This window comes from Henckelia pumila, chromosome 1, assembly GCF_033568475.1.
Source record: "Henckelia pumila isolate YLH828 chromosome 1, ASM3356847v2, whole genome shotgun sequence".
Taxonomy (NCBI): domain Eukaryota; kingdom Viridiplantae; phylum Streptophyta; class Magnoliopsida; order Lamiales; family Gesneriaceae; genus Henckelia; species Henckelia pumila.
Window position 1 is genome coordinate 134,587,355 of NC_133120.1, and position 15,250 is coordinate 134,602,604.

The following is a 15,250-nucleotide window of genomic DNA, read 5'->3' on the forward strand; positions in this document are numbered from 1 at the left end:
GAAAACCCCAAGAGCAAAATTGTTGGGAAATCAATTATCAAAGTTTTGGTGTTGAACAAATAATTAAGGCAAAATTAAGTGACTAAGTTAAGTAACTCAATTGGACGAAGTTGGACCACTGAAGTGAGTTACTAAACTGGACCAATTCAGTCGACGTCAAGAAACAATCATAAGCTTAACTGGATATTTATACGACTGAACTAGATGACTAAAGTTATCAAAAGATTCAAGACTGAACTCAGAAATAGATTTGAAGACTGAAAACATTGACTGAACTTGGCACCTTCACTGACCATAACTTGAAGATTATCCCGACCAGACAAGAATTATCAATTGAAGTTTATGGCGATTGATACTTACACAGTACATTCAAAAAACTCAGTTTCAGTCACTGGCATTCCATAAACAATCAGAGTCCATCATCTTTGAATTTTTACCATTTATGGAAAAGTACAAAACTCTGTAGACATCGCAACAGTGGTAGTGCGCAGAGATGTACTATGTTTCAGAGTTTGTTCTCTGAAAACTTACAACACATGGCAACATATATTTATTGAGAGGAACAGATAATTGTGTAAGTATTTATGACGTTTGCAGATCGATTCCTATAAATAGTCTTGAAAAACAGTTGAAGAAGTCTCCCCAAAACTTACGCATTCTAATAAATCTGTGCTATCAAGAATACAGTCGAGATTACAAAAATATCAAATTTACAAAAATCGAAAAACACACTCATTCTAGATTCATATTTGATCATTAAGGATCACTTTGTGCTATATAAGTTTTTCTAATGTTTTATTCACACTTGTAATATCAGTCAAGGACTGATCTTTGTATTGAGTTCTAGGAGTTTCAGTTAAGGCAATGTTAAGTCTTGTTGAATTGGGGATGTAAAGTTGCATCACAGAAATATTCTAGTGAATTCTTCCAAAGAGAAGAAGGGGTGACATAAAAGTTTTCATCTCCAAACATCCATAAACACGCATTCGTAACAATATATATATACTTAGCACAATTGATCCTACACTTCATCAAATAAAACTTAAAACGTATGCTTGATCAGTTTTCTTCAGTAGTTCTTGATAGCTTTTGTTGACTTTGTGAGAGAATAATCTTTTCTTGTTAATTGACTCGTAACTCTCTCTAAACTGGTATTGGTATGCTATTTATAGCTTCCAACTACAACGATCACATTCAAATAATAGCCGTTCAATCTCATAGTCGTTGCTTTGTTTTTTAGCTTCTAACTTTCGTATTATGTTCTGTGCATTTTGTTCTTTTGCTCTTTTGTATGGGAAACCTTTATCCAAAGGTTTGGGTTTGACTGATGGTCTCTACGACTGGTTGTACTATAAATACTTTGAGCACCATTCAGTCTTCTCTAACTGGTTCAATCCAATCTTAGTTATTTAGTTCAGTTGAGAATATATAGATGACCGATTCAGTTTCGCTCTGCTCAACTGAATCAGTTAAGCTTGACTATTCTAGTCTTGATACTATCTAGTTGAGCTTGTGGACTAGTTGGCTCAGTTCAGTTGCCTTTGTCCAGTCGTCATATCTTCAGCTTGGGAAACTGTTCAGTCTTCTAAACTTTTCAAGTCGTCATGTCTTCAATTTGGCTTGAGGATCAGTTTACTAACTTCAGTTGACTTGTTCAGTTGAGTAAATTCGGTTGAGCTTGTGTACTAAGTCAATTCAGTTCCACTTCTCCTAAATGAGTTTGTCAAATACAAAAACTTAGATACTTGATTTCCCAACACATCAATATCAAAATTACATAATATTGCTTGTATAGTGGTTCAAAGATTGAATAAATTTTGCTTTTTCTTGTCTAGTATGGGCAATCCAGACTCCGAGAACACGATCTTAGTCTTCTCTCGAACGAGAGACATCAATTTCTTCTTGAATTAAGGAGTGAATTTTTGAAAAGATTTGAGGAAGGGGAGAGGCGGCTAAAACGTGAAAAGAGAGAAAAGAAGAAAAAGATTTTGATGCTAGCTTTTGACCGCGTTAAGTTTGGACTCTAATCTTTAAAAGAAAAGCCTATGGTCCGAAAGCTGATCTATAAAGCTTAAAATATAACCTTTTAAAATAATTTTCTTTTCTAAACTTTAAAATTAAATAACATACATTAATTAATTTTTAAATAAAAACTGCATAATAAACATATACTTCTTTAAAATTATTAACATTGCTTGTAGGCTCTCGATTTTCTTCGTCACCGGAATTATACACGTACCTGAAAAATATCAAAAACTAACTTCTACATAAAACATTCATAATTTAAACATTTAAGCTCATAATTTTGCATAATAATTAAGTAAATTGTCATGAATGGATTTATAAATTTTCGGACATTACAATATAAAAAAGTGGTTATGCAAGTAAGGATCGTTTATTTCTTTGAATAACAATGAGATGAAAAACTGTATATAATGAGACATAAAAAAATTTATATAAATTGATCCCTGCATTACATATTATGTTACACATGTGATACATGTGCATTGTTTGTTAGTTTTAATAATATTTAAGTATATTAACGATATTAACACCTCTTTGAATCATGTTTTACTTCTTAAAATATCCTAATAATGCTATAGTATATGATATCAAAAGATAATATTTGTAAAAAAAAATATTTTTTAATATAAAAAATTAATGTATATACACTTGCTACAAATTTGAATTTGGTCTAGCATAGAAGGTGGCTCGAGTGCAGTGGACAGCGTTGTGACTTGTGTAGGAAAAATAAGAGACATCTCTTACTAAAAAAAAAATATGAATGGCTAACCGCCTATATCTTTTACTATTTTTTTTTTTTACTTCTCTTGTTTCTTTGATGTCTAATTCAAAATTTTCAGAATATCTCCTATCAATGTTTAGTTTAGTTTTATTTTATTGTTTTTCAAAAATGTGTATCATTTAAAAATATATTTAAAAACAAAAAACAATTGTACAAAGAAGCCCAAATACCCCATAGGATTGCCATTGGCTCTCGACATGCACCGATGAGTAGCGGTGACAAACGGAGCATAACCTGTGGTACACATGTTGGCTGGTGAGGAAGACAGACAGACAGACTCACGAGTTTGCAAAGAAAAGAGAGTACGTGTCTGCATAACATTCTACGTACTTACATTACATCTTCCCCACCGAGTTGTTCATGCACAATTCTAATTTCTCTCAAGAAAAAGAAGCGGCTGCAAGTGTTCACAAAATGGTTCGTTTTCTTGTCTCTATTGCAGATTACTCTGAGTTCTATAGCCTTAGTTTGACTTTTTGAATTAGAGTCTTATGTATGGATATTTCATTTGTAATCCAATCATTCACTATTATGTTTCTGCCGAAGATTAGTTCTTTGGTTAGTTTGCTGCTCATATTTCAGGGAGATATATGTTGCTTCTTCTAACAAGTTTTGGATGATAGCTAGACATGTTTCTTGATTATATTATGAGAGTTCATTAGGTCTTCCATGTCAGATGAAAATTGAAAATTTGTCAGAATGTAGTATTCTTTTATTTTTTTTAATGAAAAAAAGGTATAAGTACAACTACACCGGAAATCCCCGGGTGATTACAATAAACCGAAATGCAAGCTAGCAAAGCCACGAAGGCATAACATCATAGTTCGCATACATAGCAATGTAGTGTCCTTTTAGGTTGAGCTGCGAGACTTTAATTTAAAGGTGTCCTATATCCTCTGTGCTTTGCAATTGTATGTGTTATAATTTGGATTTATGTTATAACTGTTAAATGTTGAACGCAATTTGGGAATAGCAACAATTGTTTTGGTAGAATATTGTTTGAAAGTCAAGCCCATAATCAGTCTAATATTTCTCTTAAAGACGAGATTGCTCTGCATGAACACGCTTACGAAATGCATGCTACAAAATTACGACAGCTAAGAACATTTTGGTGCTTGCGACTCTATTTACAAATACTTGAACATATATGTGAATGCAGTTGATGCAGTTGATGCAGCTGAATGATTATGAGGAATTAGGGGTTTAATTTATATTTGTTCGAGAATTAATGGTGCCAATTTGTAGATGAGCCAAAATCCAAGAAAGCACATAAGAATGAGAGAAGAATAAGTGATGCAGATATAGCGTTGAATATCTAATGGGTGCGATACATGTTACTTGGAACTAAAAAATTCGAAGCTTTTTTAATTGAACCTTTAGCTACAAATCTTTTCTTGTATTTCTCAATTGGTCTTATAGATATTTGCATGATGACAGTCCAAATATGGTTTTGCATCAGTGGCAGAGCCACATATATGGCCACCCAAGCTAAAGCCCAGGTTGCCCAATTTTTTATATATTAATTTTGGACTAATTTGATATTAGTCTTAACACACGCACACGCGCGCCCACACACACAAAAAAAAAAACAAATTTATATGCCTTAACCAAGCATGTTCTAAAATAGAACAATTAATCGATTGAGTGACAGATTTAATTTCATCCTTTCGAATTCAACGAGCAAAGGCATTATTACATTAAACCTTAAGGGATTGGATAAACTGTCCATGTTTGGTAAATACAAACTTGTTCACTTAAATAATAGTCTAAATCCACTTTTGATCAACAGTGAGTCCAACACTGGACTTCTCTTGATGCTGGGGACGTGTGTCATGTCAATCAATGTCATCTATTTGTTGAAGTTATCTTCAGCACCAATTTGCCTAGACAAACAATGTTCGTAGTTAGTTTCCCATATGTAGTTTACTACGGATGGTTGGAGTATAAGTTGAAAACTTTTCTTTGCTAGGATATATGTGGCTTGTTGCACCAACATCGAAGCACCACTTTCTTAGGTTATCCACAAATATGGCTACAAATATGATAGTTGTCACTTGCGTATTTGACATGATCTTGTTTTCCGTCTTATGCTCTTGATTTTGATCGCTTCATCTCTTTGATGTCTGACGATGATTATCTTGTCTTGGCACAGTCATGGGAATTCCCTGTGCGATTTTTATTCCTTCTCTGTTTTTTGCCTTTGCTCCAATCTTTCTTATTTTTACTAGTGTTCAATTCCACCAAGTTGTGTCCATGCATAGGCATCTTATTTGAATAGATTTTAGCGTCTGGTTCTCTTCATCATTGTGTAGCCTATTGACCAAGTCTTGAAGGCCCATCTCATTCTGCATGTAATTCAGATAGTTCTTAAAGTCTTGCCACATATATCAGGTTCTCAATTTTACCTTTTACTAGGAAAGGATTCTTTCATCTGCATATTTCCAACGGCTATTACTATTATTAAAAACCTGGATAATGGTGCCTTGGTCTAGGCTTTTTTGTTTTTGTATTTTATCATTTCGAATTTCGTATTGTAGTATGACTTCTCATTAATTTTTACAATTATGATATTATTCCTCTTTGAATGTAAATCAATTTAATTACCAAAAAAAGGGTAAAAGCACGGTGCACGTGCGTCTGTGTACTAGTATATATTATGCAAGCTAAATTATAGTCTTATAACTCTTGGACTTGACAATTGTCTCATAAGTGTTATGGTATTAGTTGTCTTAAAGTTCTTCAAGCTAGCATCGTCTGTCGTATACTTCTTCTCCAAAAATTTATAAAAGTTTTTTGGTTTTTTATGAGACTAAACCCTTCTAATGCTTTGTCCAATGTATATAAGATGCAGTTTTTACATTGGAAGTTGAGAGGTGTGTGGAAAAACTCTTCTGCGGCCTCCTTTTCAAGTTGGTTTCCAATAACTTCTTTGGTTTTGCACCATGGTTGGTAGAATAGAGATTGATAACGAGTAATGACGGTGCCATTTCAAAATACAGAGATATCAGCGTAAAATGGTTACAAATGTTTGATGCGATGTGGAAGTAACAATTATTGTTTTGGAGGTAGACACAAACGTTTTGCTGACTACATAGTTCATTCAGGAGTTATATGAAAGTACGTAAAAGTTGAACATAATTCAATGATTATGATAAATTACAAGGCTGAATTTGTAGTTCTAAATATTTGTGCCAGCTCTTAAATGGAAACAACCTTTGGACCCTAATCGAATTTAAACCATGAAATTTCAATCTAGTGGTTCATTCTACACCGTTCCTTGAAGGTCATGACTTTACAATTCAATGGTATTCTACGTCATGATCGTACCTACTCGCCAATTTCTTGGTTTTCTGTTTTTATGATTCACCACTGCAATTTGATCCATGCGATCACGACTCAATGACTATTCACAAATGTCCAACTCATTATCATGCATCCCTTCAATCCAATCCATCTATTGACAATCTAACGGCTTTGATTGCACCCATGCATCTTGCCACTGATTTGAGCTAGTTACACACTTTTGGTGTCTCTTAGTCTGTGGCTAATTCCATCAGAAGGATGCTGATTGCATTATCATGCTTTATTATTGACACGGAGTAGCTATCTTGGTTTAGTTCTCGTATAAGAGAGGCTTCCTCACAATGATGTGAATGAAATAAGTACAAAGTGCTCAGGCAAGCACTCAATGCGAACTTTGCGATGTGTTAGGACTCGGTATTAGGCTCAAGCTCGGGTTAGGGTATGGAGTTGGATGTGTTACTTTCCCTCCTCATGCATCATTGAATTAGCAGGTCAAAAGTCCACTTGGGGAGGTTACTAGATTTACCCTTTAGTATCTTGAAAAAATATAAATAAGCTCATTATTTTATGGAGATCCGGATATTTTATAATCCCAAGCTTATTTGGGTGAATTATTTTATTTATTAATTTTGCATCCACCTAAAATTGTTTTGAAAAATTAAATATGCTAAGTCCATTTCCATCGCAGATTTTGTTTAATTAATTTATTTTCATTTTCATTAATGGGCACACTTGACTTATTGGTCTAGATTGAGATTTATTCAATTGTGAATACCAATTTTTTACGATAGCAGTAATACTTCATGCATGGAAACTGGAAAGTGAAGTTGAGATAGTTGACTGATTTTCTTGCCCTGATACTTGTTTGCACAATGTATGTTTGTTTAATATTTGTTTCTTCTCTGGCATCGTGTACATAGGTTCATGACAGAAACTCACGTTCAGATGATGAGGAAAGGAATGCAAGAAAGCAGAAGGCGAAGGGTAAGGCTCCTGTCACGGAGAAGTCACCAAAGAAGTCTAGAACGGAAGATGAGAATGGCCAAGATAATGGTGAGTCGGCCAAGGACATTAAAGCGAAATTCAAGAAGTTTTGTGAAACTGTAACTGAGCATCTCTCAATGAAGCAAATGCGTGAAATCCTAGAGGCCAATGATCACGACTCTGGTGGGTCTGATGATGCTGTTGTTCCAAGATGGTTAGTATATCCCGAGTTTCCTAAGTTTTTTAAATTCTTGGTTAGGATCAAATATGGTTTCACAATCCTTAGGGTTGGCTTGAACCACCTTCTATATTTGAATCAATTGTTGCGACAACATGCTATAGTTTTCTTGTGTTCACGCTGCTTAAGTTAATGTTGCACAAAAACAAATTTCAACATGGTTATTATTAGATTAAAAATAACCTTTTCAAGCATAATTTTTAAAATATTTAGATCATCGTAACATCTCACCTTTGTGAGGGGTGTGTGCTGCCACGCGCCTGAACTTTATCATAATGTGTCTTTTGTCTCCAGCAATTATAGGTTCCAGTTAATCATATTGTTATTTTCAAGATGGTTTGTAGCCAAGTTGTGATTCTACGAAATTTTCAATTGCAGCCAAGATATAATGTTTTATGGACCACTAGAAAAATGTCCAATCTGTAGCGGCATTTTGGAGGTGACAGATACAAGTTGTACATGCAAAGGATCATACAGTGAATGGTCTTCGTGCACCTACACCACTCTATTTCCTCCGAGGAGGGATCCACTGAAATTACCTGACTCTATCAAAGATTCTGCTGTTGCTGATGTAACTTGGGGTTTGTTGTAGGTATAGATTTTCGACATTATAAACAGTAGTTTTAAATCGTTCCAATTTATGTAGATTCTGAGAAGACTCAAAGATTCTGAAGACCGACCTCTTAGAAAGCTGGCTTGCACTGATAAACCTTTTAAGGGGATGGCGATATTTCTTTCCGATCGTTTATGTCGACCACATGTATAATTCCTTTTTCCATTTCCTCTGCTTGGTTATTGAAATTAAGCTTGTGAAAAAGTGGTGCACCATTTGGACTCTTTATGTGCTTAGTATTTAATTTACACAGCAATACTGGAAGCCAAGGATAGAGAATCATGGTGGGAAAGTTACAAGTTCCATTATTGGTAAGTACTTCTGCATTTAATTTTCGAGTTTGTTTGCTACTTTTATAGTGATAGAGACACTTGTTTGTTGCAGGGGCAAGTTGTATGGTTGCCTCTCCTGTTGAGAGGGATCGTCGAAATTTGGCCGAGGCAATGTAGGTACCTTGTTATTTTATGCACTATTAAAACTTGGTGTTAAACCGAAGCACAATTCAGTGCATGTTTATCTTTGTTAGACACACACTGTTTTTATCCGGGGTTATAGAACATTGAAATAGCAATGGATTTTCTGTATCTCATACCTTATGAAGATACCATTTAGTTGATACGTTTTATGGCCCTCTAGAACATGCTACTAGTGTTACAAGGTTCAATTTCTCAGGGAGAGAGGTATACCAGTGGTGGGAGAATGTTGGTTAAGTTACAGCATTGAGAAAAGGGAGGCTCAGCCTTTGGATGCCTATGATGTGCTTAGTAATCTCGTACTAGCTGGAAGAGATGTTCTATTGGATAAGCAGGATGTAAAGGAGCGGGCTCTTGAAACCATCACTGCGCAGGTTCTTTCCAGCCCCTTCATTTTGAGCTACGCCTGCTTTAATGTTCTAATGGTTTGATTTTAAATAATTTTCGGAGCCTTGATCTCAGCTTAAGGTATATGGAAAGAGAGGTGTTCACAAGGACACCAAGTTGCAAGATGGTGGAAAAATATTGGAAAAGGATGGAATCTTGTACAATTGTGTCTTCGCTAGTTGTGACCTCGTGCGAGGATTGAATGAGTATACCTCTGTTTTCTTGTTGGGTTTTAAATTGTTGAGTTAAGTTACCAACTGAGTAGTTTGATTTGAACAGATATTGCATTATGCAACTGATCGTTGTGCCTGAGAATGGTCTTTACATGTACTTGAAGAGAGGCGATATATGTGATAATTCAAGTGTAGAGGAGCATCTAGATGAGTTGGAAAATGTCAACGATGCCACTAAGGAGTTTGCTAAACATTTTGAACAGTTAACTGGAAATGAGTTTGAGTCATGGGGAAGAGAGAAGAAAATCCACAAGAAGCTGCATAAGCTTTTCCCTATTGACATGGTGCATTTTTATTTCCTTGGTAACACGACGTTAAAATGAGCACAAATTCAAATCATTTTACAGAAAGGGCTCCATTTTCACAGTAGTTCTTCAATTCCTGTAGGATGATGGAGTAGAAGTAAGACATGGTGCTTTGGGCCTCCGACAACTCAGGGTTGTAGCTATTAGTAAGCTTGAGCCAAAGGTGGCAAATCTTCTGAAAGTTCTATGCAGCCAGGACATATATAGGTTAGCATCTATAGTAGATTCAATTTCAGTGTTTTCTCTTGTTTATTTATGATGCAAAAGATATTGAGTTGTTTCCAGGTATGCTTTGACCGAAATTGGGAGAGACGTTACTGAACTTCCATTGGGAATGGTTACTGATATCCACTTAAATGAATGTAAGTTGTTCTTCTGCTCTTGCTTTCAGTTTTAGATGTTTGAGTTGTAGTTTCTCATGAATGATGGTCATACAGGTGAAACTGAGCTCCTGCAATTTGTAGAGAAACTCAAGTGCCACAAAGAAAAAGGGATGGAGAGAGAAGCTTTGTGGGCAGATTTCAGCCAAAGAATGTTTACACTTATGCCTTCAACAAAACCTTATAATTTTCAAGAGCCTAATGATATTGCTGATCATGTGAGAGCGCTTTTATGAATTACAGATAAAATTTCCATCTTTTCCCTTTTTTTGTGGGGAGGTTGGTTAACCCTTAATGGATCTGGTCATGATTGTGCAAGACTTTTTCAGAAGCTAATTATAAAGAGCCATGCAGGCTGTATCTGCATTCGAGACTCTCAGAGATATCAATGCAGCTTCACGGCTCATAGGAGATATGTCGAGCTCCACTCTTGGTGATCCTCTATTTGACTTCTACAAGAAATTGGGGTGCTCAATATCTCCCATAGAAAAAGAGATGGAAGATCACAAGATGATAGCACAATATCTGGGAAGAACTTATGAACCTGTCAAAGTTGGAGAAATTGTAGGACTGCCAATTATCGCTTCCCCACTTTTGCATTTGCCCATCTATGTCACAAAGTAACAGTATTTTCTGATGATGTCTCTCATAGAGTTTTGGAGTGTCCATTGAGAATATTTTTGCTGTGGAGTTGAGTGCATGCCCCTCTCTCGAGGACATCAATAAATTACCAAACAAAGTTCTGTTATGGTGTGGTAGGAATTGATATTTGGCTTATTGTTCCTTTTGAGTCATTGTAACATATTGAAATATCCTAGTCTGTAAAATAATTTTTTAATTATCAGGTACACGGAGTTCAAATTTGCTGCGACATCTGCATGGAGGATTCGTGCCTGCGCAGTGTTTTCTACCTGTACCTGGATACATGGTAAAATAACTCGAAAATCGCAGATAACTTTGGATGAAGGTTACTGGCATATTCAATCAGATGTCAGGATATTTAGAACTGATTCACTTGTATTGGTATTCTTTTTTTTTTTTTGTTTTGTAGTTTGGCAAAGCTATAGTTTGTACGGATGCTGCAGCAGAAGCAGCCAGGTATGGTTTCACAGCAGTGGATAGGCTACATGGTTTTTTGGTCTTGGCAGTTGCATCACTGGGCGAGCATATAACCGAACTGACTGGGTCACCAGAGGTACGTAGAAGCGATTAACAAGTCGTGCTTTTGTTTTTGTGGTTATGTTTGCAACTGCTGATTCAAATTTACACCTGTTCTGTGCAGGATACAACATCACTCGAGAGGAAGAAATTGGGAGTGATTGGGCGTGGCCAAAAGAGAACAGATGAATCAGAGCACTTCTTTTGGAAAGATGATATTAAAGTGCCTTGTGGACGGCTAATTCCATCGGAGCATAAAGATAGTCCCCTCGAGTATAATGAATATGCAGTCTATGATCCACAACAGGTTGAAAGGCTTAACATTACCTATAACCAAACATAATCTAAAATGTTCCCGCGTGAGAAAATTCCATGTTGTCCTTTCGTATACTCTTTTTCAGGTCAGTATACAGTTCCTGGTGGCTGTGAAGTTTGAAGAGCAAAATGTGGGGCATGATATGGGTGCCTAAAAATGGTCTCGGTGTGGTAAGGTGATTTTTTACGTGGAAAACAGGCAAGGTCTGTGAATCTAACTTTTGTCGTCGTGTTTTGCTCACTGGAAGCTTTAGGATGAAAGGGTTCATTTGGGCTAATTATGGAACAAGTCTTTTAAGTTTCTACTGTGAAGTTATTGCAGATAGACTATGGCCACTTGATGTGTGCATTTTTGTTAAACTTCCTTTATATTCATGAAAGATAAACATGTGGAGTGAATCCGACATAGTATTCATCTATTACGTGTCTTGTACTTTGTATTATACTAATATTAAAATCATATGATTAAGATACAAATATTGTAATTTTAATGTTACATGACAAGGGGAGGAAGTGCAATTATGGCAAATACCGAATCGTGAAGGTTCGCCCTGGTTAAGTCAAGAGCAGCGGAGTGGGGGGAGTGTTTCGATTTTATGTGCATAAAACTTCGACCATATTAATTGTTATGTATGTAGATATATCAAGGAAACGAAGTAGGCAGCCAAAATCTGCTCTCTCATGCTTCTGAATTCCAACCACTGATAGAAGGTGCACTTTCTTTCGAGTAAAAGAACTAAATTAAGAGCAAAGGGTTGAACAGACAAAACGGGTGATGTATTTCTTTCATTTCAACTTTACACCTGCACCATCTTGGACACTACAGGTCACAGAACAATACCTCCCATTCTCACTGTTGAGGCACGACACAATATGAATATCATCTAAACGTGTAATCGACCTATATGAATATCATCTAAACGTGTAATCGACCTATACACCATACAAGCGGAAAATTTCAATGGTACATTACGGTAGGAGGGAACTTGAACTTATCTGAGACAAAGGGGATAGCATCTGGTTTTTGCATCAAATCCTGGTAAAAATCATACTCAGCTTCATAATCGTGCAGAGAAAGCTCAGCTTTCTGATTGGTATGATAGTGGTGCCTGGCCAAACTGGATTTCCCAAACCCGAAAATACCAACTCTTTCACATATCCCCAAAGCAAGCATGATGGCTTGCATTCCTGAAGAATAGTGGAAGTTTGATCCTTCATGTGCTGGTGCCCAGTCGCCGACGTCTTTTGCAGTCGTCTCCACAAATCGTTTCAACGAGTAATACTTCACAATCCTGGCACACAACACGTCAAACCTTGGATCGGTGATGATCAATGGTGCTTTGTAGGAAGAGTTACATACCAGATAATCCAAGAAATGTGCGGGTTGACACATATACATAACCATAGGCACATTTGGTCCATAAGGATGGCAAAAGCAACCTTCCCTTCGCGCACATAAGTGCAGTATGTTACTATTGACAAAAGAAATGCTGGTTCTTGATCCTACAAACTGCTCAAAACTCGCGGTCCTAGCATTGTTCAGCCGAATAACGGCCTCGTGCCTATCGATCACCTTGCCATAATCGTTTTTTACAAGAATCCCACTATTTCCCACCACAGCGCAACTTTTATATTTCTTGGCCGGCACATGATTTATGCCATTGTATTTATCGATCACACCATTGATCTCATTAACCAAATCCAAGATTACGTCGGACTGAAACCTCCGGTTTCTCAACCAATCCCCCAAATGCCGTCGAAAACTCAACCACAATTGATGAAACTCCGGCGAACGGAGCTGCAAAGGAACCCCTCTAGCTGATCTTACCCTGGCATCAGTACGATACTTACCAGAAGACAAAAATGATATCTGCCGGCCCCGATTTCGAAAATTTCCCTCCAACAACTCCCCAATCTCCTGCCTCAACTTGGGTTCACCAATTTCAAGAGAAGAAAATTTCAAAAGGGTAGCATTGAAGATTGGTTTTTGGGAGTTTCCAACAAGGGGAGTGGCGTTTTTCAGTTGAAAAGATCCATATGTGAGAGTGGCGGCCACCAGCACCAGCAGTAAAATGCTGTACAGAGGGCGGAGGGTGCGCTTCACTGAAGAATACATCAATGGATTCTTCGAAATCGAAAATGCAGACAGATCTCAAAGTTTCTTAAACTAAATGCTAATCTTTGTGGCAAATTATGTGCAAGAACTTTGAGGAAATAAGAAGGGTTCTGTTCTGATTCATGTTCAAACAGAAATTGATGGTGAAAGACGAACACCCATATCAAATTCCCTGCAAAAGATGGGATCTTTGAGCTTTACATTTTGTGGGATCTGCTTCAATCACATGTGGAATACAGAGGGAGATGGGTTTGGTGTTGGAGAAAGATCTGAATGCAAATTGCTGGTAAAGATTCAAGATTGGGACATGAGAATATAGAAACACAGTGGTGTTAAAAATAGATCACTGCTTCAAAAAATTTTACAATGAAGATCTTTTATTTTTTTAAGGTAACAATGAAAACTTTAATCTGTGTAATCTATCTATTACTGTCTTGTTGTTTAAAACTTGGTTCCATATTCTTTCCATATTTTATTATAATATTTTTATTTTTATTTGATTTTAAATTAAATAACTACAAATTGACATAATTGGTGATTCATGGTCGATTTCAAGCCCAAAAATTCTCCATCTAAAAAAAAGAAAAGAAAAGAAAGCTCGATTTAATCTGGCATTATGGCACAACCAGCTCATAACAAAATGTTTTTAAAATACTTTTATTGAACTAAAAGAAGAGTATTTTAGTCTATCCATTAAAATTAGCAAGATAGTTAAAGGTTAATGTATTATTATATAACAGTATAGATTATGACAATAAATTAATAATTTGTATTGATTTATTATATTTCAAGAACTATAAACATATGTTTACTTCAAACAAGTTGGATTAATTTCACTTGTCGGCAGATGGCACCCTAAATTTTATGACGTGCACTTATTGTCCCATGCCTAAAATGTGGTAAATTAGGCTACCAAATTTGTTCGCTGGCATGCGTTTCGTAGCCAATATATGAATTTGTGACATCCGAGAGGAAAAAATTTCCATGGTAATACTAATACATGGTTCACAACATTGTAGTTAAGAGAAAATTTACTTAATTATTTTAGTACATGACAAATTGATAGTAAGTTATTTTCTATGTTAAAATTATACAATATAGTTTTTATAAATTTTTTTTTGAAGCTCAGTTTTTATATGTTAATATTCCTAAAATACCATTTCTTTAATTATCTTTTGTCCTCATCTCATGAATAATTATTATACCTTAGTTAAACTGGATAATTTTTCAAAATAAGTAAAACAAACCCATTTCATTAAGCATTATTCATTTTCTTAATAAATATTTTATGATAATAATAATATGATATATATTAATACAGATTATAATAATAAATAAATAAATTAATTAATGACAATATTGATAATGAGAACGTCGAAATAGTTGTATTTATGCTAAAATTTTAAAAATAGATTAATAATTATAATAATGATACTCTGTACAATGCAACATGATATGAAATAAATGAACTATTAATTACTAAACTAGTTATATTGTTTATAATTAGAAATAAGGATGTTTAACGTATTTAGTTGAGTTAAATAACTTTTTGTTATCATCATCGACAATTACCATTATTATTTATTTTAAAAATTTATTTAAAAAAATAATTATTTCACTAATTTAATTGTCGAAATATGGTAACATTATGCAAATGAGAACGAAATTTAATTTATTTTTCAAAAAAAAAAATAAAATTACGCACCTATTTCATATTAAAAATTAATAATTTTATTAAAGTGTTACTATCAGTATAAATTAAATAACGTACGAATAAATTTGTATGTAAGTATTTGTAGAAATTATAAGGTATGTTTAAAAATAGTCTAAAAGATATAATTGGGCTTTAACAATATTATTAAAGGTTAATTTTAAAAATTAATTCAATTTAAGGCCAAATTTCGTTATAGGTATTTATAGAGGCTCTTCAGATCACTGC

The 15,250-nt window shown here is 35.1% G+C and overlaps 2 protein-coding genes across 2 annotated transcripts; one reads left to right on the forward strand and one right to left on the reverse strand.

The window, feature by feature from the left end:
- The first annotated feature begins 4,250 nt into the window (after nucleotides 1-4,250).
- On the forward strand, nucleotides 4,251-11,573 carry LOC140874049 (protein ADP-ribosyltransferase PARP3-like). The gene is made up of 19 exons (XM_073277326.1): nucleotides 4,251-4,277; nucleotides 7,039-7,307; nucleotides 7,710-7,902; nucleotides 7,978-8,091; nucleotides 8,198-8,255; nucleotides 8,329-8,389; nucleotides 8,617-8,791; nucleotides 8,880-9,010; nucleotides 9,084-9,321; nucleotides 9,425-9,549; nucleotides 9,628-9,704; nucleotides 9,780-9,940; nucleotides 10,077-10,286; nucleotides 10,375-10,477; nucleotides 10,568-10,650; nucleotides 10,774-10,917; nucleotides 11,005-11,187; nucleotides 11,282-11,342; nucleotides 11,395-11,573. The coding sequence occupies exons 1-19, from the start codon at nucleotides 4,251-4,253 to the stop codon at nucleotides 11,571-11,573; spliced, it is 2,592 nt and encodes an 863-aa protein (XP_073133427.1).
- A 298-nt stretch (nucleotides 11,574-11,871) lies between these two features.
- Nucleotides 11,872-13,666, reverse strand: LOC140875063 (beta-1,6-galactosyltransferase GALT29A-like). The gene is made up of 2 exons (XM_073278606.1): nucleotides 12,129-13,666; nucleotides 11,872-12,096 (listed from the first exon to the last, which is right to left on the reverse strand). Exon 1 carries the CDS (start codon nucleotides 13,309-13,311, stop codon nucleotides 12,154-12,156), a length of 1,158 nt encoding a protein of 385 aa, XP_073134707.1. The 5' UTR covers nucleotides 13,312-13,666; the 3' UTR covers nucleotides 11,872-12,096; nucleotides 12,129-12,153.
- Nucleotides 13,667-15,250: the final 1,584 nt, after the last annotated feature.

What these genes read in the sequence shown, in the direction of transcription:
- LOC140874049 (XM_073277326.1), top strand. Translation starts at nt 4,251, where the DNA reads ATGGTTTTGCATCAGTGGCAGAGCCAC. An exon ending in CTGTCAAAGTTGGAGAAATT is followed by an intron (nt 10,287 to 10,374) that starts GTAGGACTGCCA and finishes TGTCTCTCATAG; the next exon opens with AGTTTTGGAGTGTCCATTGA. An exon ending in AAATGTGGGGCATGATATGG is followed by an intron (nt 11,343 to 11,394) that starts GTGCCTAAAAAT and finishes CGTGGAAAACAG; the next exon opens with GCAAGGTCTGTGAATCTAAC.
- LOC140875063 (XM_073278606.1), bottom strand. Translation starts at nt 13,311, where the DNA reads ATGTATTCTTCAGTGAAGCGCACCCTCCGCCCTCTGTACAGCATTTTA.